Here is a 23,610-nt window from a genome sequence, read left to right on the forward strand (position 1 = left end):
GGAATGTGTCTCATATCCTTCTTGAGGTGTCTTAGGACTTTGTTCCTTCGACAAATGAACTCCATGCCTGAAAGGTAATAATCCTTTCTTGGAGTCCTGCATCTTATATCGAATCAACATTTTGTCGATGTACGATGCCTGGGACAATGCTAGTGTTTTGTTCTTGCGATTCCGAACAATTTGGATTCCAAGAACAAGTTGAGCCTTTCCCAAATCTTTCATTTGGAATTGTGTCGCTAGCTAATGCTTAATGTTAGTCAGAAATCCCACATCATTTCCAATGAGTAGGATATCGTCAATGTACAAACACAAGGTTCAGTTGACTATCCTTTTATAAACACAAGGTTCGTCAACATTCTGTTTAAAGCCATAAGATTTGATCGCAGTATCAAACTTTATATTCCAGGATTGAGATGCTTGCTTCAACCCATAAATGGATCTTTTAAGCTTGCAAACCCTTTGCTCGTGATCTTGTTCAATGAACCCCTTTGGTTGAGCCATATAGATACTCTCTTCAAGATTGCCATTTATAAAGTTTGTCTTAACATCCATTTGCCAAATTTCATAATCATAAAATGTGGCAATAGACAAGAGTATTCTAATCGATTTAAGCATAGCAACAGTAGAGAAGGTTTCTTCATAATCCACCCCCTCTCTTTGGGTATAACCCTTTGCTACTAGTCGAGCTTTAAAGGTCTGTACCTTACCGGTTTGGTCTCGTTTCCTCTTATAGATCCATTTGCAACCAATAGGTTTTACCCCATCTGGTTGATCTACAAGTTTCTCATACTGAATTGAAGTACATTGACTCCATTTCAAGATTCATGGCTTTAATCCACTGATCTCTATCTTCGTCATTCATTGCCTATTTATAGGGCAAATGGATCCTCAACGCCATCATCAGGTATGATGACTTGAGTTTCTGTCAAACCCAAGTAACGATCGAATTGAGTTATAACCCTTCCACTACGTCGAGGCATTCTCAACTCTTGAAAAGGATGTGATTGACCAGAAGTGTCAGCTCCATCAACAACTCTGGTTGAAGGACCAGCTTGATCAACAACTCTTGTTGTTTTATCAGTAGCTTCTTTAGAAATCTCACTTAATACTAGTTTGCAACGAGGTTGATGATTTCTTACGTGGTCTTCCTCTAAGAATGTAGCGTTTGTTGATACAAACACTCTATTTTCTTGAGGGTCATAAAACAAACCACCTTTCGTCTCTTTGAGGTATCCTACGAATAAACATAATTTTGAACGACGTTCTAATTTCTTGAGGTTTTGCAACAACACATGTGCTGGACATCCCCAAATTCTGAAGTGACGTAAACTACCTGTACGCCCTTTCCATAACTCATAAGGTGTTTCTAAAACACTCTTAGTAGGAACCATGTTCAAAATGTATGTAGCAGTCTCTACTGCATATCCCCAAAACGGATCGGGTAATTGAACGAAACTCATCATAGACCAAACCATGTCTAATAGAGTTCTATTTCTCCTTTCTGATACACCATTTTGTTGAGGCATACCAGGGGCTGAGAGTTGAGACCTTATTCCATGTTCTATAATATAGTCCTGAAATCGTAAGTCCATGTACTCTCCTCCTCGATCTGATCGAAGTGTTTTAATAGTTTTACCTAATAGATTCTCAACCTCAGTCTTATACTCTTTGAATTTTTCAAGAGCTTCGAACTTGTGATGAATTAGGTAAAGATAGCCATACCTTGAATAATCATCAATAAAACTGATGAAATATTCATACCCTCCTCGTGCTTTGACATTCATTGGACCACAGAGATCTGTATGCACGAGTTCTAAGGTTTCTTTGGCTCTATAACCTTTTTCGGAAAATGATCGTTTAGTCATTTTACTCTCAAGACAAGACTCACAAGGTAAAGAGTTGTCTTCTAACTCATTTAGAAGTCCTCTTTTAACCAATCTCTCAATCCTATTGAGATTAATGTGGCCTAGTCTTAAGTGCCAAAGATAGGTATTAAGAGAAATCTTTTGTCGTTTATTTTGAGTTTCAGCTGTTTTAAACATCTCGGTATTTAAAATAGCTTTTGTTTCGCTCGGTTTTAACATATATAAGTTGTTTTCTAGTTTTGCAGAACAAATATGAATACCTCTTTTGCAAATGAACACTTCATTGATTTCAAAAGATACTTTATACAATTGTTCTAATAAACAAGAGATAGATATTAGATTTCTTTTCATTTCAGGATCAAAAAGTACATTATCTAATATAATGAATCTATCTCCAAAAAACAACTTTAAATTTCCTACTGATCTTGCTGAGACAACCTCTCTTGTTCCAACCCTGAGTACTATCTCGCCGTCCGCAAGCATTCTCTAGGAGCTAGTTTCCTGGTAAAAAGAACAAATATGATTAGTCGCCCCTGAATCTAGTATCCAAGTTGAGTTGTCATACTCTACTAAACATATTTCTACAACGAGTAAATTATATTTACCTTGTTGTGTCTTTTCGGCTTTCTTCTCTGCAAGGTATTTTGGGCAGTTTCTCTTCCAGTGCCCGTTTTCGTTGCAATGGAAACATTTTCCTTTATCTGCTTTTTGAACCTTGTGTTTGCGGTTAGTAGGAATCTTATTTTTCCCTTTACCCTTCTTCTTCATCAAAACACTTTTAGAAGTTGAAGGTCCAGACTTATTTTTGGAGGACGATCCTCGTAGTAATTTCTTGGAGATAGCAACATTTGCTTCTCCTGTTTGTCCCTTGTTCGTTAAGAGGGACTGATAAGTCTGTAGCTCATTGAGAAGAGTAGTCAAGTTATATTCTATTTTGTTCATTACCACATTGGTGCGGAACTGGAAGAAGCTCTTCGGAAGAGACATCATGATAAAACTAACTTGACTCTTCTCATCAATGACATCTTCATTTTCTTCTGCCACATTGAAATGGACCATCATGTCCAGGACATGTTCTCTAACTGAGGTCCCTTCTTTCATACGGCAGTTGTAAATGTATTTTATGGCTTCATGTCTAAGGGAGAAGGACGATTGTCCAAACATCCCTTTTAGAGATTCCATAATCTCTTTAGCAGTACCCATAACATCGTGTTTCTTAGCCAAAACATCAGATATGCTGGCTAGAATGTACACTCGGGCTTTATCATTTGCCTTTATCCATCTGTCATATGCATCCCGAACTGTTCGGTTTGCATTTGAGCTGGGGTTTGGAGGACACTCCTCAGTTAAAACAAACTTTAAATCATCAATGACCAGTATTGTGTTTAGGTTTGATTTCCAAGTTGTGTAGTTGTCGCCGTTTAATTTCTCAGAAGCGAGTAATTGTACTATTGAGTTTGTCATGCTGTGATATAAAGAAAATTCTATTAGTGATTTGACTTAATCTTGTTTAATCCAATCAATTTTAGCAAATGTAATAATGTACCCAAATCATTATTAATTTGCAACGATACTTTAGTAGTTAGAGCAACTGCTACCGAGGGGCAGTCAATCACTCATTCACTAAACCAAGACATTCTTGACTTTAAACACTAATCCCAGAATAACTTTGTTCCTATAGTGTTCTTAGTTATCGCTATTTTGGTCAAGAATATACCAACTCTTAGTATTTCTTCGTAAGTGTGACCCGCCATTTTCAGACCTCATAGATCGGTCCCAACAATGCTATCGAATGAAAAAGCTAAAGTTGGGAATGGACCTAAGAAATCCTATCCATTTCTGGAGTTTGCATTGTTTCGACTCCCATGTTACGACCCTCCGAATGGGTAGTTGCTCTAAAGCAACATGTAGGTGGAACATGGGAATCTCACGGTGCAACCTAATGGTGGAGACCATAGGACGTATTTGATATACTTCCTTCTCCCACTTACTATAAATACTTTCTCTATTCACCTTGTTATTGACTCATGCAAATACCTTCTGAATGGAGGACGCTCCCAAGGCGACACGAGGCCGAGCATGAATCTCACTGTGTGAATTTTACAGAGAGCGTGAAAAGAAAACGATGTATCTTATATACCTTTTTCCTCCCACTAAGTATTTTAGATGGTTGGGTATACTCATTAAGTATATTCCGGCTAATTAAATATAACTTAAGTCTAGGTGATTTTTCTAAATCTTACATCATTTAAGCATGCTCATAAAACTAGGCTAACTAAGCTCAAGTACTGGTCCGATCTTCAGGTAGTAGGTGTTCCGTAAACCGTCAACTTAAGTACCTCCAGCCTTAGACAAGATCGTGTTAGGTAAACTTTCTCGTAACCGCAATTTTGTAAGACATCGACCTATTTTAACTATTAAAATTGATCGTGCTCGGTTCTCAACCCTAAGTGAGCATGCACTTATCTTTATTATAAATTTCAACGTCTATCTCGTTTTATGACGTTGAGATGATATTTGCGCTCAATATGTTTTTTGTTTACAAACTATGAGTTTTAGGACATAAAACCCAACAAATCCTCGATACTGAGATCAGCTGAAAGTGCATCGAGAGTCCTAAAGTCAGTCTCAACCTAAATCACTGAGTTTGCAAAGATTCGGTTGATAAAGATGTCAACTAATTGAGTGGGAGAGTATGTCACGGTCATGCTTGTCCAAGACGTATTGTCCATGGCTACATGCCCGCTCTAAACCCTTTTTACATGCTTTCATCTTATATAGGTCTTTACTATTTCATGTTTTGTCAATATAGGGGTGTATGACCATTCACCGAAATCATGTCTACACCCGTCAGGTCTAAAATGCCCTAAAATGTACTATAAGGGATGCAACTAATCGTCAATTCTTCCTACCTCGAGTTATATGATATTTATGTCGTGGTATTTTCTTTGCTTATAGCTATATAATGTTGCTTTCTACAATTCTTTCAAATTAGTTTCAAATGTATTTCTTCGCTCACATTTTCTAAAATATTTCTTGTAAATGTGGCCTACGGCTTGAGCATATGTCGACGTTGTCTGCGAAGTCTGAACTTGTTCGTTGGGTTAGTACAAGTGCTGCATAATCATTGTCTCGCTACTGCAAGAGTATGATTGTGACACATAGCACCATCATCAGTGAAGATATATTCACGAGAACTTTGACAAATTCAAGATTAAATTGACCTCGATTCTGGAATCAACAATGGCATGGAAGCATGGGTTATAAATAAGAAGTTCTGGGCAATGTTTTGAGACTAGAATCAAGGTTTGAGAGTTTCTAAAATTTGAGTTTAAAGCGTTTAGGTTATAAGTTTAAAGCCTTGATTTATTTTTATCTCATTACTGAGCATGTTGAGCATGATATATGTATGATTTTCCTTTGATTCATGTTAGAGGGTTTGGAAACCTATTTATGCCCAATTATGCTTTGGACGATCACTATGTGCCCTAAACTATCAGTTATGATAGTTTTAACTTATGAACCAATGTTTTATGTTACAATGGTATTAGAACCTAGTTACAGGTCCCATTATCTTTCTTGGGTTGATCAAGCACTTTGGAGGGACAATTAGGATGTAACCCCTATTCATAAACTAACCAAAAGGGGTTAGAGTCTATTTGGTACATAAGTCTCAATAGTCACCCATGGTGAGTTACAGGAATCATAGAGGGTACGTTACAGAGATAGTATCGGTTGTGCCTAGTGAGGGAGCGAGGTATTCTACTGCCTCCTCAAGAGGGCGACGTGAAAGGTAGTTTGTCTCCGCTCGAAAGGGCGATGCGACAAGTAGTTTTCTATCTCCACTCGGAAGGGCGACGCGACAAACGAGTTACTGTTTCAGCTTGAAAAGGTGATGCAACAGGTAGATGTTACTCAATACCACTAGGGAGAATCCTTTGATTTTAGATCAGTAAATAGTCAGGTGTGGAGCATGTATATCACATGAGAGCAAAAAGGTTCCTCCATATTCATTAGACTTATTCTATGCCCCACCTTTTGAGCGTACAAGTCGAAGGGCATATTGACTCGAGTTGCATTTCGCATAAGTATTATGAGGGACCTAGAGATACGTAAAACATAGAGTACATAGTACCCAAAACCCTTCAGTTATGAACCCCGAGGGGGTTAGAGCACTCCACATAAGAGTTATGTTTAGGGTTTTTGTACGTAGAGACTTGAGAGGTCAGTACAGGCATTGAGCCATAGATTGGCTAACTTTAGGGGCCGTTATGAGCACATAGCTTCAAATTCCGGGTATAGGAATAAGTTTGATGATAGCCTACAAGTAGGTTTCTTATCGAGTAGGTTTCTCATCGAGTATTTTATACTCGCTCTTGCTACATTTCATGTTTTCAGGTGAGCAATAGAGCATTAGTCAGGTGGATGCATGCTGAGCAATACAGCTATGGAGGGGAGTTCATTGACCCGAGTCTTTTGAGTCTTTTGTTTATTTTAAATAGTGCACGTGCGAACGCATGTATTTAACTTGTGTTATTTCAATGTATTTATTTACTTGCTTATTTTCTTTTGTTTTAAAAGCGAAAAAAATAATTATCATCATTTTATAACTCATTTCATCCTTGACGGTATGTATTTCGAGGAGTAAAAAATCGAGTCATGACACATTCTAATTTCATAGCCAATAATGTCGATTCTAATTTCATAGCCAAAAATCGATTCTTGATGATGTTTAGATTAGCAAGAATCATATCAGAACCTTAGGAAGTAATGCTCAACCTAGGACACCAATCATTACATCCATAGGCAAAACATACTACCAAGTCAAAAGAAAAGAAAGGTTGAAAAACCTGCACAAACCCATAAGGGTAATATTCAAATAAGAGATCTTGTCGAAATTTTGAGGTAGTCCAGATGCTTAGATAGTAGTTAAGACTAGGCTCGAGCATTCTAGTTGAGTAAAGCTCGTGTATACTGGGTTAAGGGTGATGAGAGCTTACGAGTAGGTTACTTACGGAATATTTTTATACTCACCATTTTTCCATTTTTTTTAGGTGTTAGCATGCTGCTGATTGAGGTGGGGGAGCGTTCGAGAGCTGTGAAATCACAAAGGGGATTGTTTCAGAGTGTCCGTTTATCTTTGTATTTTGTTTCGTAATTGTAACTCGAACCCGTTTTTCCATTTGTAATAATTTTAAATAGAATGGGCTTGTAATTATATTTGGTTTTTTTTTTTTGTTTTAATTTGTATCATACTTTTATATTTTATTTTTATATTTATTTTTTTACTTTTTGTCTTTGTTGTAACGATTCATTGATTTGAAATCTCGAATATTAAGTCATAACAATGCGACATGGTATGATCTCTTTACATGCCTCAACGGTAAATTTATATTTCAAGAAATGAGGTGACCAAGAATGAAGAGATTGAAATAAGATAACCTAAAACGAGATGACAAAATGCTAAACATATTAGTTAATCAATAAGAGATATATTTATTTCTTACCAGGGGCTTGTAAAGCTCACCTTTCACAGACTAAAAACATAAGCTTCCATTATTTTGAAAATTAAGATTTGTTTTAAAGTTTCAATATCGTCCTTTGAGTATTTATTTTCATTTTTAAAATAAGGCTTCACAATTACAAAATATTTAAAGAATAAGAACAAAAAGGTTTTGGATGAAGTAAGTTACCAAGGCGTTAAATCACGAGTAATTTTAAAAATAAAAATAAAAATAAAAATAAAAAACATTTATGTAGTATAATAATTTTATGGGTAGTGCTTGGTTGTAAGAAGTCCACGTGGTTGGTGTCAGAAAAAACGTATAAATAACTTTAAGAGACAGGAAAATGATTTGATGGAAACACCATTTTCATAGCCAATAATGTCCCAACCAAAGCCATCCATTTTCAACGCTGGGCCAAAGAAATTTTTAGTATCAAAACTCAAAAAACTTAAAAAAAAAACATTAAAAAGAAATAAAAAAATTGATGTTTTCTTTTTTCTTCTGTTCTATTGATACAATTTTCTTCTTTCAATTCAAGCCAACTGATGTTTATTTATTTATATTTATATTGTATGAAAGTGAAATAATAGTTTGATTTGTATTATTAGAACCCGCCCAACATCTAGAATTATATACTTTTTTTCGGTTGGATTTAAGATATTATTAGATGATTCGAGTTCGATACAAAAAAAAAAAAGTTCAAAACTAAAAAAAAAAATTAAGTTTAATGTTTTAGAATTATGTCTATTTACTGTTTATACCTTAAAATGTTTGTTCAGGAAAGTTGAAGGTTATATTTTATCTAATAATTATTGTATTCCAAAGTTTCTAATTAAATCTTCCTTGAGAGTTTCAGCAACGGTCTGGTTTTGATGTAATTGGATTCAGTCAAACTGATTCGTGGGCTGGGCTTGGTAAAAAGTCAACATAGCTTCCCCAGCTAAACATTGGTCTTACACCAAAGCCACCTTGCACTACCGTACGACTTCATCACAGGTTACTTAGTGGTCACAAAGCAAACCATGTTCTCAGGTTTGATTTAGGCAGATTTCTAGGAATAGTCAAACGTGCTAAGGTCCCTTCGGAGTAGCTCGAACAGTCGAAACTAGTCGTCGCGTGTGTTCCATTTAGGATAAACACAACAAGTTCAATGTAGGGAAGTTGAACACTACTAGTTTAGTGCAGGGAAGTTTTGAGGGCTGATGCAATTAGTTAGTTCCTACTATTTAAGTTTGTTTACTTATTGGTCCGTTGGTTGATCATAGACTTCGTAAGAGATGTTAGCATGAAACATGAACGTTAAGATTTGTATGGCTGTGCAATGAGCTATCCTAGAGCTGCACTGATAGTTAAAGGAGAATTTTAGCTTACTTGCTGGTGAAGGTAAGAGGTGACTTGCTTTTCGAGATTTTGAATTATGGATAGCAACGTGGATTGACTGAGTGATCTAAAAGAATATGATAACTTTTTTTTGCAAACTTTAGAACAATCAAACATTTTAAAAATTAAAAAAATACATTTACACAGCAGTTGAGTTTAATAAAAAAAAAATACATTTACACAGCAATTGAGTTTAACTTAGTAGAACAAGTTAACAATTTTCCTAATAATTTTAGAAGAATTGTTAGTAGACTTAGTAGAACAAGTTACTAACTTATGGAGTAACCTTAGGAAAATTGTTTAAGACTTAGTAGAATAAGTTACTCACTTCTGGAGCAACTATAGGAGAATTGGTAGTAGTTGCCAAATTGTGGACCAAGTTTTATGGTTATGGACCAAACTTTGTGCTTTAATTAGGAAGATTGTTAGTGGTTCTTAACTTGAGAAAAAGTTTAGGATGCAAGTCAGTGTTTTCTCCACTATAAATACTCGTAAGAAGTATTCTTTTTTACAACAACAAAAGAGAATTGAAAAACTAAGTGCTTCATATTACTTTGTTCCAAAAGCTCTCTCCCCTCGAGTTTTTCCTTTGCCTCTTTTACTTGTTTCGACTTACCTCAATCGTGGGTCAAATCCAGCATTGAGAGTTAGGTTGCCAAAATAAATGTCGTCACCATACAAAGTCACTCGAGGAAAAGTGATAACGATAAAGAACGGAAAGGAGGGGAGTGTAATACTCCAGTACCCGTTACTCACGAGGAGTAACTACATAGCGTGGTTATCAAGATGTGTGTCAACTTACAGGCACAAGGCGTGTGGAACGCCAACGAGCATGGTGACGTTGAGGAGCGTAAAGGCCGGATGGCTCTTGTTGCCATCTACCAACAGTCTCGGAGGACATTCTTCTCATGCTGGTTAGAGAAAGACTCAACAAAGAGAGCGTGGGAGACGCTGAAAACAATGCATGTGGGTGTGAAATGTGTCAAGGAAGCATAGACGCATACCTTGAAGAGTGAGTTCAAGGCTATCCGCATGAAGGACAGTGAGTCAATAGATGACTTTTCCATAAAGTTGTCGACGACGATCATCAGCGGCATCCATTCATTAGGCGACATGGTGGAGGAGATCTCCGTCTTCAAGAAGTTCCTTCGAGTTATTTTCCAAGGATTCATGCAAATTGTTACCTCCATCGAGCAGTTCGGCAACTTCAAGAACATGTCAGTTGTGGAGGTCGTTGGTCGTCTTAAGGTCCATGAAGAGAGACTTCGTGGCTATGAAGTCAAAGAGGAGGGAAAACACCTCTTACTCACACATGAGGAGTAGCTCGCACCCACGAAAAAGAATGATGTAGCCGACTCTTATTTTTCAAGTACGAGGGGACGTGACAGTCATAACAAGGAAAACAGAGGTCATGGACATAGTTGCAAACGTGGCCACGAACATAGCTGTGGACATGGTGGCAGAGGAGGCCATGACAATACCTCACAAACCCATGACAATGCCAACCCCTGGAATGACAAGTGTATGATCAAGTGTTCTTCTAGTGGAAAATATGGGCACTATGCGGTAGACTACCGCAAGAAGAAGTGAGATGAGGAGGCAAACCTCACACTCACGCAAGATCAAGAGACCGCACTGATATTGGCCGAGAAGATGCTCAACAAAGAAAAGGTTATGGCGAACCTTCTCACAAAAGGAGAAGACCGAGTGGAGACCAACGTGTGGTTCCTTGACAACAGAGCAAGCAACCACATAACCAGAGATTGAAAAAAGTTCAAGGAGATTGATGAGAAGCTCATTAAAAATGTGAAGTTTGGCGATGGATCAATTGTACTGATCGAAGGCAAATGATCTATCTTGTTCCAGTGCAAGAATGGTGACCAACGTTTACTGACCAAGGTATACTATATCTCAAACTTGAAGAGTAACATTATCAATCTTGGTCAAATGACGGAAGAAGGAAGCAGAATGGAGTTAGCTGGCTCGTTCCTCAAGATATTCGACAGAAATAAAACCTTGTTGATGAAGGTAAAACGGTCACATAACCGCCTGTACAAGATACTATTGGAGACTTGCCAGCCCACCTCCCTATTGACGGCACTTGCAGACCTAGCTTGGCTATGACATGCAAGACTTGGGCACATGAACTTTCCGACGCTCAAAATGATGGCAGAGAAGATGGCTACAGGGCTACCCAAAATCATACACTTAAACCAGTTATGTGAAAGTTGCCTAGTCTCAAAACAAACAAGAGTGTTGTTCCCAGCTCAAATCAGTTTTTGTGTTGAGCGACCACTACAACTTGTTCATGCAGATTTGTGTGGCCCGATCACCCCCATCATCGATTGTTGGTAACAAGTATTTTCTCTTACTTGTTGATGATTATAGTCGTTGGTTGTGGATGTACATGCTCAAAGAAATGTTAAATTATGGAACCTGCTGCTTATTTATAACTGAGTCAACGGTTATACATAGTAAAGCTATATTTGGTAAATGACATATAAAGTAAATTGTAATAAATAGTAAATAGATATGTATAGTAAAAAGTTATATATATAGTAAGCTAAACCATTTATATCCCCTCAAGAGCTTTGAAGATGTACTTTCTATATTCTCTGTATTCTAGACATATCTGTAATCATCAATACAAATTCTTTAGTCAGTATCCTCCTTGCATTTTCTCTATCCTGTTCTTTGTGTTCATCTAGATCGAGTGTGTGTGTTGTTGTGCGATCCTAACAACTAGTATTAGAGCTAGGGGAACTTTACCACGATCTATGAAGATGGAAAATTCAAATATTGGAATTGAGAAGTTCGATGGATCCGATTTCAGTTTCTGGAAGATGCATATTGAATATTATCTGTACTAGAAAGATCTTCACAAATCCCTGTTGGGGGTGAAGCCAAATACTATGACCACGAAACAATGGAAGCTCAAGGATCGACAGGCCTTAGGGTTGATCCATTGACGCTATCTAGAAATGTGGTGTTCAACATCATTAAGGAGAAGACAATGTCAGATCTGTTGAAGGCGCTGTCGAACATGTATGAAAAATCGTCGGCTATGAACAAGGTATATTTGATGCGGAGATTGTTTAACCTACAGATGTTTGAAGGTGGATCTGTTGCTAATCATATAAATGAATTCAATATGATAGTAAGTCAACTTAGTTCGGTGGAAATTTATTTCAATGATGAAATTAAAGTGTTGATTTTGATGTCATCTTTACCCGAGTCATGAGATATTGTTGTTGCCGCAATCAGCAGTTCTCGAGGATTTGATAAACTAAGTTTGATGAAATTTGAGATGTAGTTCTCAATGAAAGTATCGCAAACGAGAAATTGGAAATTCATTTGGTAGTGCTCTTAGTGTTGACCAACGGGGAAGAAGTAAATCGAAGGGCCTAAACAAAGGGCGATCAAAATCAAAGAAACGAGAAAAATCTTCAAATAGACCAAACGTAACGTGTTGAGATTGTGGAGAAAAAGGTCACTTTCGGACATATTGTACAAGACCAAAGAGGAAGTAGAATCACAAATCTGGAAATGATGATGATTCTATAAATTCAGCAGAAGACATTGGGGATGCTCTAATCCTCAGCGTGGACAGTTCAATTGAATCCTGAATTTTGGATTCAAGTACATCTTTTCATTTGTCTCAAAATAGAGTTGTTCCGAAATTTCAAGTCTGGAAATTTCGAGAAGGTGTATCTTGCCAACAACAAAGATTTTGAGATTGAAGAAAAAGGGGATGTCTGCATAAAAACTCCGGCAGAAAATTAGTGGACATTAAAGGATGTTAGATATATTCCTGGTCTCAAGAAAAACCTGATCTCTATTAGTCAGTTGGACAGCATAGGTTATGCAACAGAGTTAGGAAAGAGCTCGTGGAAGATTATGAAAGGTGTTATGGTGATAGCACGTGGCATAAAATCTGGAACTTTATACACCATTGCAGAGTGTATGAACATGACAGTTGTTACTAAGAGTGCTTCAAATTGAAGTCTATGGCACAATAGACTTGGACATATGAGCGTGAAAGAAATGAAGATGCTGGCTGCAAAAAGAGTTTTAGAAGGTCTGAAATCTGTTGATGTGGGTCGTTGTGAGAACTACGTTATGAGCAAGCAGAAACGAGTTAGCTTCACAAGGACTGCTAGAGAATTAAAGTGCGGTTGGAAATGATCCATACAGATGTGGAGCAAGGTTCCAAAAGCACTAAGCAAGTTGGAGTTGAGTTTGAGTTGTAGGGAAACTCACCTAGTGATGTTGTAGCAGATACTCATGAAACTCCTGAGACTACTGCTGAGAAACCAGATGTGGAGCAAGGTTCCAAGACAACGAAGCAAGTGGGAGTTGAGGTTGAGTTGCGAAAAAAATCACCTAGTGATGTTGTAGCAGATACTGAAGAAATTCCTGAGACTGTTACAGAGGAACCAATGGTAGAGCAAGTGACACCTAAACCAGTGTTGAGAAGATCATCCAGTACTATCAGAGTACCAGATATGTATATACTTTAATTACACAATCTGTTGTTGATGAAAGGGAAGCAAAGCCCTTTGATGAGGCCCTACAGTTAGAATATAACCAAGTGGGAGCAAGCCATAGATGATGGGATTTCTAGGCTTCAAAAATGCGTTGTACTAAGGCTAAGTATGTGGCAATAAGTGAAGCTGAAAAGAAGAAGACGATATGGATGACTGACTATCTAGAAGAATTGAGCAAGAAGCAGCACGAAAAGATTCTGTATAGAGATAGTCAGAGTGTCATATAGTTGGTAAGGAACCCGGTCTTTCATTTAAAGACAAAACACAGAAGGTGATACCATTTCACTCGTAGGTTAGTGGAAGATGGTGATGTGTTTGGAGAAGATAGAGAGTGCAAAGAATCCAACAAACATGTTGACAAAATGTGTTGATGTTGGAATATTGATGTTGTGCAAAGCCTCAATTGGTAGTGTAGTGAAGATGATCATGATCGTTTGAGAATGAAATTCTTGGTTGACTTGATCAGTCTACCCGTGGGAGAACGGTTAGGTTATGGAGTCTGCTTCTTATTTATAGCTTAATCAATGGTTATACATAGTAAAACTATATTTAGTAAATAACATGTAAAATAAATTATCATAAATAGTAAAAAGCTATATTTGGTAAAGCTATATATGGTAGATAGTTATATATAATAGGTGGTTATACTTAGTAAAGCTATATATAGTTAGCTAAAGCATATATATATCACATAGTTTTGAAGATGTACTTTTTATATTCTATATATTCTCTCTCATTGTACATATCTGTAATCATCAATACAAATCCTTTAGCCAATATTCTCCTTGCATTTTCTCTATCATGTTCTTTGTGTTCATCTAGATCAAGTGTTATTCTCCTTGCATTTTCTCTATCATGTTCTTTGTGTTCATCTAAATCAAGTGTGTGCGTTGTTGTGTGATACTAACAAGAAAAAAGTGAGGCATTATGTGCATTCAAGAAATTCAAAAGACTCGTTGAAAACAGGTCTTATCACAAGCTGAAAACCTTGCGCATCAACTGAAGTGGCGAGTTCTTATCCCCTTAACTTCTCAAATTTTTGTGAAGAGGAAGGTATCAAGCATCAGCTCACCGCACCATACACTCCACAACAAAACGATTTTTCGAACAAAGAAACTGCATCATAATTTACACTGCAAGAAGCTTACTCAAGAGCATGCTAGTCCCGACGATTTTCTGGGGCGAGGCAATACAATATGTGGTTTACCTTCTAAACCGTTTACCGACAAAGGCGCTGGACACTCGCACCCCTATGAAGTATGGTTCGGCAAGACATGTCATCATCATACTGCGCGCGTCTGCACTCATCATCTCTGGGGAAGTATTCCTATGCTTATGAACATACAACATGCATTAGTCCCTCTAATTTCCATTCTATCGTCTCTTCTGACACAACCCTCTAGTCTCATCTTGTTGTTACATTAAGTAACACATGCTCATTGGATATTTATATTAATATCATTTTCATGCTCTTAGGGTTGTGTCTTATGGCGGTCTATCGACATGATGTAATATGACACTCATCATCATACAACATGTTTAATATGGAAAACATTAACATATTAAGACAAACGTCATGCAATCATCAGACTCATCATATCGTCATAAAGTGCATCAACATATCAAGTACGTCATACATCGAAATATATATTACGCACATCATCAAGCATCGTAACTCATACATCATCATATATTCATACATCATCATATACTAGTAAACAACATCATATGATACAACTCATACAATTTCTAACATACCCTATAGTAAGACCACTTACTTGATTAGCTTAGGCTGATGTCACCAACTTATTCTTAATAAAAGTTCCATTTTTTCATTTGTATCCAAATAAACCTATATGAATCATTGACATCAATTTCAAATTCAATTCTCTAAATTTACAATGGTCTATGTGTTAAAAAATTTGCATGAATAAAGTCTTGGAACGTTATTTTATATATATATATATATATAGTTCTATTTTTATTAAGATCTCATTTTCTATTATTATGGAAGATATTGTTACGTTACATGAATATTTAGTCTTTCATTTTCTTTCTCTTCCAATGTATTCTACTTTATTTTTTAATTCGTATTCTTGACGAATTTTTAATAGATTCTTACTTTCAAATCTTTCCTTTGTTTGTCTCTGTATCCACTCTTCTTTTCTTTTACTTTTGTTGTATGTTTGTCTTTTATTTCTGTTAGCAGATATTCTTGCCCATTTTTAGTTGCTACTCATGGGACATGATTTTACTCCAACTTCTATATAAAATTGTAAAATTACTGCATTTAATTTCTAAATCAAACTTAAATAATTACAACAAAATTAAACATATAACTGGATTTACTAATAATAAGATAAAAGAAAAGGAAGATTTAAGATGCACATTTAAGAACTAGCAAACCGACTCATCTTGCATCAATTTGAAAAGCCATTTTTTATTTTTTCTCTCCCCAAATAAATCAATAATTTTTGTGTCGGTAAATCTGAGAAGATTTTGTTGTATAATTTTTTCCATGAATTTTGATTTTGGGTGAAAGAGATGATGAGAAGATTTGTTGTTGGAACCTGTGATTTTGACTGAGAGAGAAGAAGAGGGAGGATTTGTTGGAGAGTGGGATCGATGGAGGTGGCTGTTTTTTTTTACCCGTAGTTACACTCATCATCAATATCTTCACGGCATTAAACCAACCAAAGTTTGTGTATAACCTCAATTTCCAAACATTCACATTTTGCGGACATTCTTCTAGATTACTTGCACTCTCTATCTTATCCAAACACATGTCACATTCTTCGACTAACATCCGAGTGAAATGACATCATCTTTTGATGTATTTTGTCTTTAAATAATAGACCAGATTCTCCACCAACAGTATGACACTCTGATTATCTATATAAAGAAGTTTCTCACGTTGCTTTTTGCCTAATTTTTCTAGATAATTTGTCATTCATACTATCTGTTTTCCAAATTTAACTATTGCCACGTACTCAGTCTCATAGATGAAAGAGTAACACAATTCCGAAGTCTAGATATCCAACTCATCTCATCATCCATGACTTGCTTTACTTGGTTGAATCCTCCGCCTGTAGGGTCTCATCAAAATACTGGATCCCTTTCATCAGTCAGCAACAGATAGTGTAATGAAGGTGAATATCTCTCCGGTGCTCTGATTGTTCTAGATGATCTACTCAACACCTACTCAAGTGTCACTTGAGCCGCATCTGGCTCCTCAATTGCACAAAATGCTTTAAATTATGACTTGTCATACTCTCCTTCATAATTAGACCTTAGACATTGGATCTTCAAATCAGTCTAATTTTCAACTTTAGCTTTCTGTCTCTTGAAGATGCCAAACACATGTAATTTATATTACAGGAAATAAACTCATACCTTCCTACTCAAATCATCAATAAACTCAGACACTTAATCTAGATGAAGAACATGAAAAATAAGAAAGAGAAATATCGACTAGAGATTTATATTGATGACTTATGATATGTACAGTTATAGAGAATACATTAGATACAAAAAATATATCTTCGAATCAGTACCTAAGAAAATATGCATAGGAGTTTAGTTTAATATAGATAGTTTTAGTATATATATCCATCTATTATATATAACTATCTATAACTATACGCTATACATAGTCATTTACTATAGGTTACTATTTACTTTAATGGGTCATTTACTAACTATAAATATTGGCCATATAAAACTATTTATTGTGTATAACTGTTAATTCAGTAGCAACTAAACATGAGGCTCCATAACCTAACATCACCTCCATAACCGCGTAAGTTAGATAAGTATGAAAAATGATTCACTCTAGATCTCATATAGGTCGTTCAGTAGATTTGCAATGCTAGAAAAGGTGAGCAACCTCCAAACCTCAATTAACAATTAATTTTAATTTTGTGACAAACAAGAGAATAGTTCGAAACTTCGAAGCTTCCAAGAAGTTGAGATATATAACATAGACCCAAATTTCCCAGAGCCTAGATAAAAGTGTGTAATAACTGACTAGGTCGAAAAATAAGTTGTTTACTCATTATGTTTATACTTACTAAATTCTACTCTTTTTTTTTCAAGTGACAGTTGATTGCTAGTCTGGGCGTTAGTCTATGTGTGATATAATATATGTTACATATAATTTGTGATTAACAAATGACATTTTGTATAATATGGTCATATTCTGAGAGGAAAATGGCACAATTTGGAGAATAAAAATGGTGGCATAACAATGTAACAATTTTATTTAAATTTAATATGTAACTAAACTAATTATGACCCAATAATAATAATAATAAATATGTGGTCAATTTTTTTTTAATGTCTTTTTTTTTTTTCCTCTCTTTTATATTAATCTGCCAAAAAAAACCACAGGATTTTCTGATTACAAATCACATCTCTGCCATTCTTCCTCTGCTTTCTTCTCTTCCAAAGTTATCCAAAAGTGGTATTTCAGAGCTTCTACTTTTTCTGTACAGATCATGAACACTCCATTTTTTTCCCTTTAATTTATATATCACTCTAAATTAAAAGCTCCGCAATACTCCGGTTTCCCAATCACAAACCAAATGAGAGGCACAAAAATCCAACCAGAGAAAAAAAAAAGAAGAAAAAAAAGTACAGAATTATTGTACTAGTTATGGAGAGGATCAGGGCAGCTGGGGACTGTTCGTTTCTTCTCTTGAAACCCTCTCGAACCGAAACTCCTTCCATTGAAATACGTCCGGAGCAGCTTCTCTTTGCTTCCGGCGCCACCGCTAACGCTTTGCTCTGGCTTTTGATTTCCAGGGAACGGTCTGGCGACGGCGGTGGCTTGGTGACGGTGGTGGCAGAAGACGACCCAGATGAAGAAAATCACTAGGAAGAAAGAAGAGAGAAAACGCCGCCGCCGTCGAGGTGGAGTGGCGCCTCCGCCGCTCATTGCCGGGAAAACCACCATGAAGCAGGGGAATGATGAAAATTTTGGGGGGTTTTTGTTGTTGGTTTTGGTAATGGTAATTTATAAATTATGGGTTGTGTTGGAATACAGATTTTGGAAAAAGAAAAGGGGGATTGAATTAGAGAGCTTGATGCAGAGAGAGAGAGAGAGAGAGAGAGAGAGGGGGATGGCGATGGAGACAGGGACAGGGACTGGGAAAGTGAGGGCAGTAGTGGCCCATGTGAACCGAGTAAAATAGCAATACAGGGGACCCTCTCTACGCCTAGGCCTTTTAAATTGTTATCAAATACACCTCCAATTTCGTCTCTTTTATTTTCATTTAACCCACTCTTTTTTATTCTCCCAAATTTCCATCATCATTCATTATTCATTCTTATTCTAACATGCACCATCTCATTAATTAATGCACAACAATGTGATACCCCTAACCTATGGATTTTCGAACATCCTTACATTTCAAGTTGAATCCTCGAACTAATTGAATCAATCGACCCAACTCACCAAATGGTTAACTTTTGTACTTGACCTTAGATTAAGGTTGTTGGGGCATGGTTGGCTATGGACTTGGGCTAGCTAGAACTCAAGAAAGGCCTAGTGAATCAAGTTTGGTTCGTAGGACTCCTTGCGGCCTTTTTCAACGAATTGATATCATATTAAAAATTTAGATGATAAATAATGGATGATATTAACATTTATAAGAATATATATTGCAAACATAAAGGAGAAATGAGAACCAAAATAACAAAGATCCTGAAAATCTTAATATTTTGAAAAGAGGACTTAGTTTGGATTACAAATAAGGTAAAGTTTCAGTTTCAAGGCATCAACCTCTGGTTTTGGATTAATATGCAAATATAACACACCTTCTCTTTCCCTTCACAACCGACAACGTCGTATTACTATTACTATTTTCTCTTACAAACCCCATCCCTAGGAATTACCAATTACTTGCTCTACCTCCCACGCGCCACTCCCACCAACTCTCTTCCCAACGCTTCATTTTCAACTGCGTTTAGGTGCACGCGAGACTAGCACGCGTGGGGATCATGACTCCAAAGCTTTACTAGAGTTTATATAAATATAGTTTAAACACAAAATAAAAAGTAGATCCAAAATATTTAAAACGAAACAAAGAGGCTCAAGTGATTTGTCTATCACTCTTGCTCCAAACTCCCCTCCTATTCTCGACTATCTCTTTACTTACTTGAAAGAACATGAAAAATATGGAGTAAGTATAAAGATTGGGTAAGTAATCTACTTTTAAGCTCTCAAGCATGTCTATGACATAAATTAAGGTATTATCTCTTCTTGAACAATTAGAACGTGGCGTATGATCTTGGCTTGGGTTCATGATACTTAGTAAACTTGGTTGTTATCTCTAATGTGGCCCTATATTACTCCTTATGAAAAATCAAGCTCACATGAACAAAGATAAATGTGATGACATCCTGCTAGTAAAATATGGTGTAGAACATTTCATTGTGAGGGAAAACATGAGCCCTAAACATGACATCCTACTAGAATAGCATGGTGCAAGACATTTCACCTAGAAGAAGAATTATAGGCCTCGTAATGCATCGTGTTACGATCGTACTTTTTCAACCATGTGGTGTTGTGGTCTGCTCACGACTAGCTTTATGGAGAATCCAAGTTCCATATTCATTTTTTGTCCGGCTTTGTGGCTTCGTTAGACCTTAGGCAAGGTTTGTCTTCGTCCACCAAACACAATTTGTGCAGAGTCCAAGCTTGTTCGCCCACGCACGCCGTTGTATATGTATGTTCAATCCTCTGCGATCAAACTGACTTGCCTCTACACTATGCTAAGTCATTCGACTCGACCTTGCCTCTACTAGAAGCCAAGGTCTCTCAATGCAACGTTGTATCCCCAACATCATCTAGTTTCGCAATCAACATGGCTCACATGTCTTGACATTATCCTAAGTCACAGGGCATCGTCAGCCATCACTTCTCACTTGGTCATGTCATCGAAGAATGGACCCATATGTTTCATAATATTGGGACATCACGAACATCCATCCATCTGGGTTCTATCAAGACATTGAACTCTCCCTTGTCCATGTCATGTTGTTTACGGACTCCGTACCGGATAGTGGGCATTTGATCCAAACTCCGACACATGGGCTTAGGTGTAATACCAGTACTATCATTGAAAAACTCTTTTTTTTTAAGAAATGTAGTGTCTAGGAAAAAAATAAGCCAAACGGAAAAAAAGAGTCATTTTTTCAATTTTTAAGAAATTTTTTTAATTCATTATAGATAAGGAGTTTTAAGGTGCTCGAGAAGTAAAAAATGACTAACAAAGGTAAGAAAATTTCAGAAAAGTTTTGGATTTTTGAGAAAAATAATAATAGAAAATGTAAATTTACTAAAATACCAATGAAGTTGGAAATATTTTTAAAAAATGCCTCCAAAATAGGAAGTTTAAGAGGAATCCATGACAACCTGTACAAAATCTCAAATATTTCTCAGCCCAACCGTTGGATCTTCACCAAGTCATGATAAGATATTGAAGGCACACACCTCATCACATCCAAGGGTTGAAATTTAAATTTGAAGACAGCGAGTCCTTCGTCGGAGTAGATATTTTTTACGAACGTTTCAAAAAGTTGGGTGTAAATTAAGCTCGCTTTTGAATAATTCAAGTTCGGTTCAAAGTTCATACAAATAAGAATACAAATAAGAAATCATGGACTAACACTTTAGAATAAGAATCTAGCCTTAAAGATTCCTGAAACTCGAGTTATTAGGCTCCCCCAACAAGTTTCATTAAAAAAACGAGGCCAAAAGTGTCCAGAACCTATTCCCACGTTTTGAGTTTTGACGGTCTATTTTAGTTTTCTCTCTTTAGATTGGACTAAATGAGATTGAACCGGAAGGTTTTGGGGCTAGAGAACTGCCTCATCCGAGTGGGCCATAGCCAACCAAACCTGAGGGACCTTTGATTTGCCGGATGCATCCGTTAAGGCCCAGTCATGGTTAGTCAGGCTAGGCCTCAATAGCCTTAAGACAACTCGACATTTTAAATAAGTGGAAAAAAATTGGGGATTTGAAATATGGAGTCATGTTGAGGATTGTTATGATAGAGTCTCACTAATTTAGGAAATGATATGACCCATGAAAGCTCAAATCAAAGCCATCAGAGCTTATGCTCAAATTGGATAATATCATACTAATGTGAAGATCAACTACAGACACAAACGCGTAATTGTCCAAAGCACTGTTTAATTATAAATCAATATACCCTTCAAATTTGCAGTTTCCAACTACTAGAGACAAACACAACCCAACATCTCAAACCACTTGACAATTGCTTCAAAAAAAAAAAAAAAAATTGAGCCAACCTTTTTATGTGCTTTCTTACATGACTTGTTTATGTATCTTAACCACAACAAGTGATTATGCAACTTCATATATAACATTCAATAACCATCAACCTATCACTTACCCACCATTGAAATCAACTATATCTCATTTGAATTGAATTTAGGCATACCTGGTCATCCCGACCGTCGAGCTAGAACGATTTGCTTTGTGAGAGGCTGGAGACGATGTCGCCTTTGTGAAGTACATGTAATAATACACATTAAGAATCATGGTTGCAACCACAAACACAGCCCCAGCAATGAACACTCCTTTCCTCAATGTTTCACATCCCAAGTTCTGAGCGTATATCATTCCTCGATACTTGGTGTGGTACGCATTTTTGGTTGCACCCGCAATTAGACACGCTTCCGCTACTAAAAAACTCGCCCTATAACATATGAAAAATGGATTAAAGGTGTTAGAAGTTGGAATATATAATGGTCCATTTGAGGTGAAGGCATCATAATAAAGAAATGATGACCATGAGGAGAGGAAGTATATAATGGTCCATGCTCGGTTGCCTCCCGGGGTTAAAGGTCTCCCAAAACACATACACTTAGTGACACACATCAGCAATGATTCACCGGAGAGAAGAAACAAGAAAGCCCCAACACCGTACCCTGTTGCCACATCTGATTCGTACACACAATACGTCGCGTTCCTTTGCTTGTCTTCAAACAGAGTCCCCTGTGAAAGTATACATTTCACAACCAATCGAGAACAGTCCAAGAACAAGTATCAGATCACAAAGAAGCAAGAAATGGAAACAATCCCAACCCAATTACAGGAAGCTGCATCAACATTTTTCAATAATTCAAAGAGTAAAAGAAAAGGGGGGTGGGGAGGGTTGATTTCGTACCACGCTTCTTCTTCTCTCGGCAGCAATGGAGAACCCGAAAGCCACTAAACACAAAACCACCACTAAAAGATGAACCAGAGTCGACCCTTTGCCTTCCATTTCCCACAGATCACGAACCGCACAGAATTGAATTCAGGGAGAGACAGAGAGAGAGGCTCCGAAGAGCTCAACAGTGGGAATGAGGAGAGTGTGGGCGGAAGGGGAGGGAGAAAAAGCAGTAAAAGTTGTCTAGGAAAAGGAGCGCCTTCTTTAGATCTCACGCGGGAAATAGCCACGTCACTTGCACGCGGATTCTGGACCCAATTGGAATAGAGCGTGTCTGTCACGTGGATGGGAATTAGCGCGGCGATTTTGTTGGAGTAAAAGGAGACGGCCGGGTTCAATACTGGTTTTGCTGGCCTACAACAGAGCTCATGGTAAGGTTTGTGGATCGGGTTTTGATTGGCCGTTTTTTTTGTGTGAAACGACGACGTAGAGGGGGAATATAATATTTATTTTATTCCTGCCTTTTGTTTTATTTTTTAATAATTAAAAATGAAGTTTTCGGACATCAGTTTTTGATATGGAAATGTGGAAAGTGAGTCGAAAGTTCTTCAAAATTTCAGATTTGCCACTGGAGTATTTTTGGTGACATATCGAATACGTAGGCCCATGGGCCTCCCTCCCCTTCTGGTTCTGCATTTCATTTTTCTAATTTTTTTTTTTAATTTTTCTAATTTTTTTTAATTTTTCTAATTTTAATATTTTATGTTTCTAATTCTTAAATTTAAATATTTTGTTCATCCCGTCTCTATTTCGTAACCATCAAACAATATTTGGGTCTCTTGAATTATTGAATTTATTTTTGAATTCTTAATTATCCTTTTATAATGTTTTTAAACAAATCATTAAATTGGTCAACAAAAAATTCATTGGAAAAGAACATAAATAGTAGCAAGTTGTCTTCTGAATAAGAAAATTACATAATTGGGTTTTTCAACTCAATGCAATTATGGTAAGTTTATTATTCATTAAATTAATAAAATTCTATCCATTTTATCTTTAAAAAAAAAATAGAATATCCTTCCATTTAAAAATAATCTAAAAAAGAAATTTAAACTTAAAAAATAAAAAT

The 23,610-nt window shown here is 36.6% G+C and overlaps 1 protein-coding gene across 2 annotated transcripts; it reads right to left on the reverse strand.

Annotated features, from left to right (window-relative positions):
- Positions 1-21,485: 21,485 nt before the first annotated feature.
- On the reverse strand, positions 21,486-22,688 carry LOC111444728. Of its 2 annotated transcripts, none has more exons than XM_023082750.1 (3): positions 22,497-22,688; positions 22,257-22,324; positions 21,486-22,025 (listed from the first exon to the last, which is right to left on the reverse strand). In XM_023082750.1, exons 1-3 carry the CDS (start codon positions 22,593-22,595, stop codon positions 21,758-21,760), a joined length of 435 nt encoding a protein of 144 aa, XP_022938518.1. In that variant the 5' UTR covers positions 22,596-22,688; the 3' UTR covers positions 21,486-21,757. The 2 variants fall into 2 exon arrangements, with proteins under 2 accessions (XP_022938518.1, XP_022938517.1); XM_023082749.1 differs by having other exon boundaries at positions 22,119-22,324.
- Positions 22,689-23,610: the final 922 nt, after the last annotated feature.

The sequence above is a fragment of the Cucurbita moschata genome, unplaced genomic scaffold (genome assembly GCF_002738365.1).
Source record: "Cucurbita moschata cultivar Rifu unplaced genomic scaffold, Cmos_1.0 Cmo_Scf00007, whole genome shotgun sequence".
NCBI classification, from domain to species: domain Eukaryota; kingdom Viridiplantae; phylum Streptophyta; class Magnoliopsida; order Cucurbitales; family Cucurbitaceae; genus Cucurbita; species Cucurbita moschata.

Bases quoted from the DNA above. Each gene is read 5' to 3' on its own strand.
- LOC111444728 (XM_023082749.1), bottom strand. From the start codon at position 22,595: ATGGAAGGCAAAGGGTCGACTCTGGTTCATCTTTTAGTGGTGGTTTTG. The intron at 22,325-22,496 runs GTACGAAATCAA...ATACTTTCACAG, and splicing joins CCGAGAGAAGAAGAAGCGTG to GGGACTCTGTTTGAAGACAA. The intron at 22,026-22,118 runs GTCATCATTTCT...CATATGTTATAG, and splicing joins ATATACTTCCTCTCCTCATG to GGCGAGTTTTTTAGTAGCGG.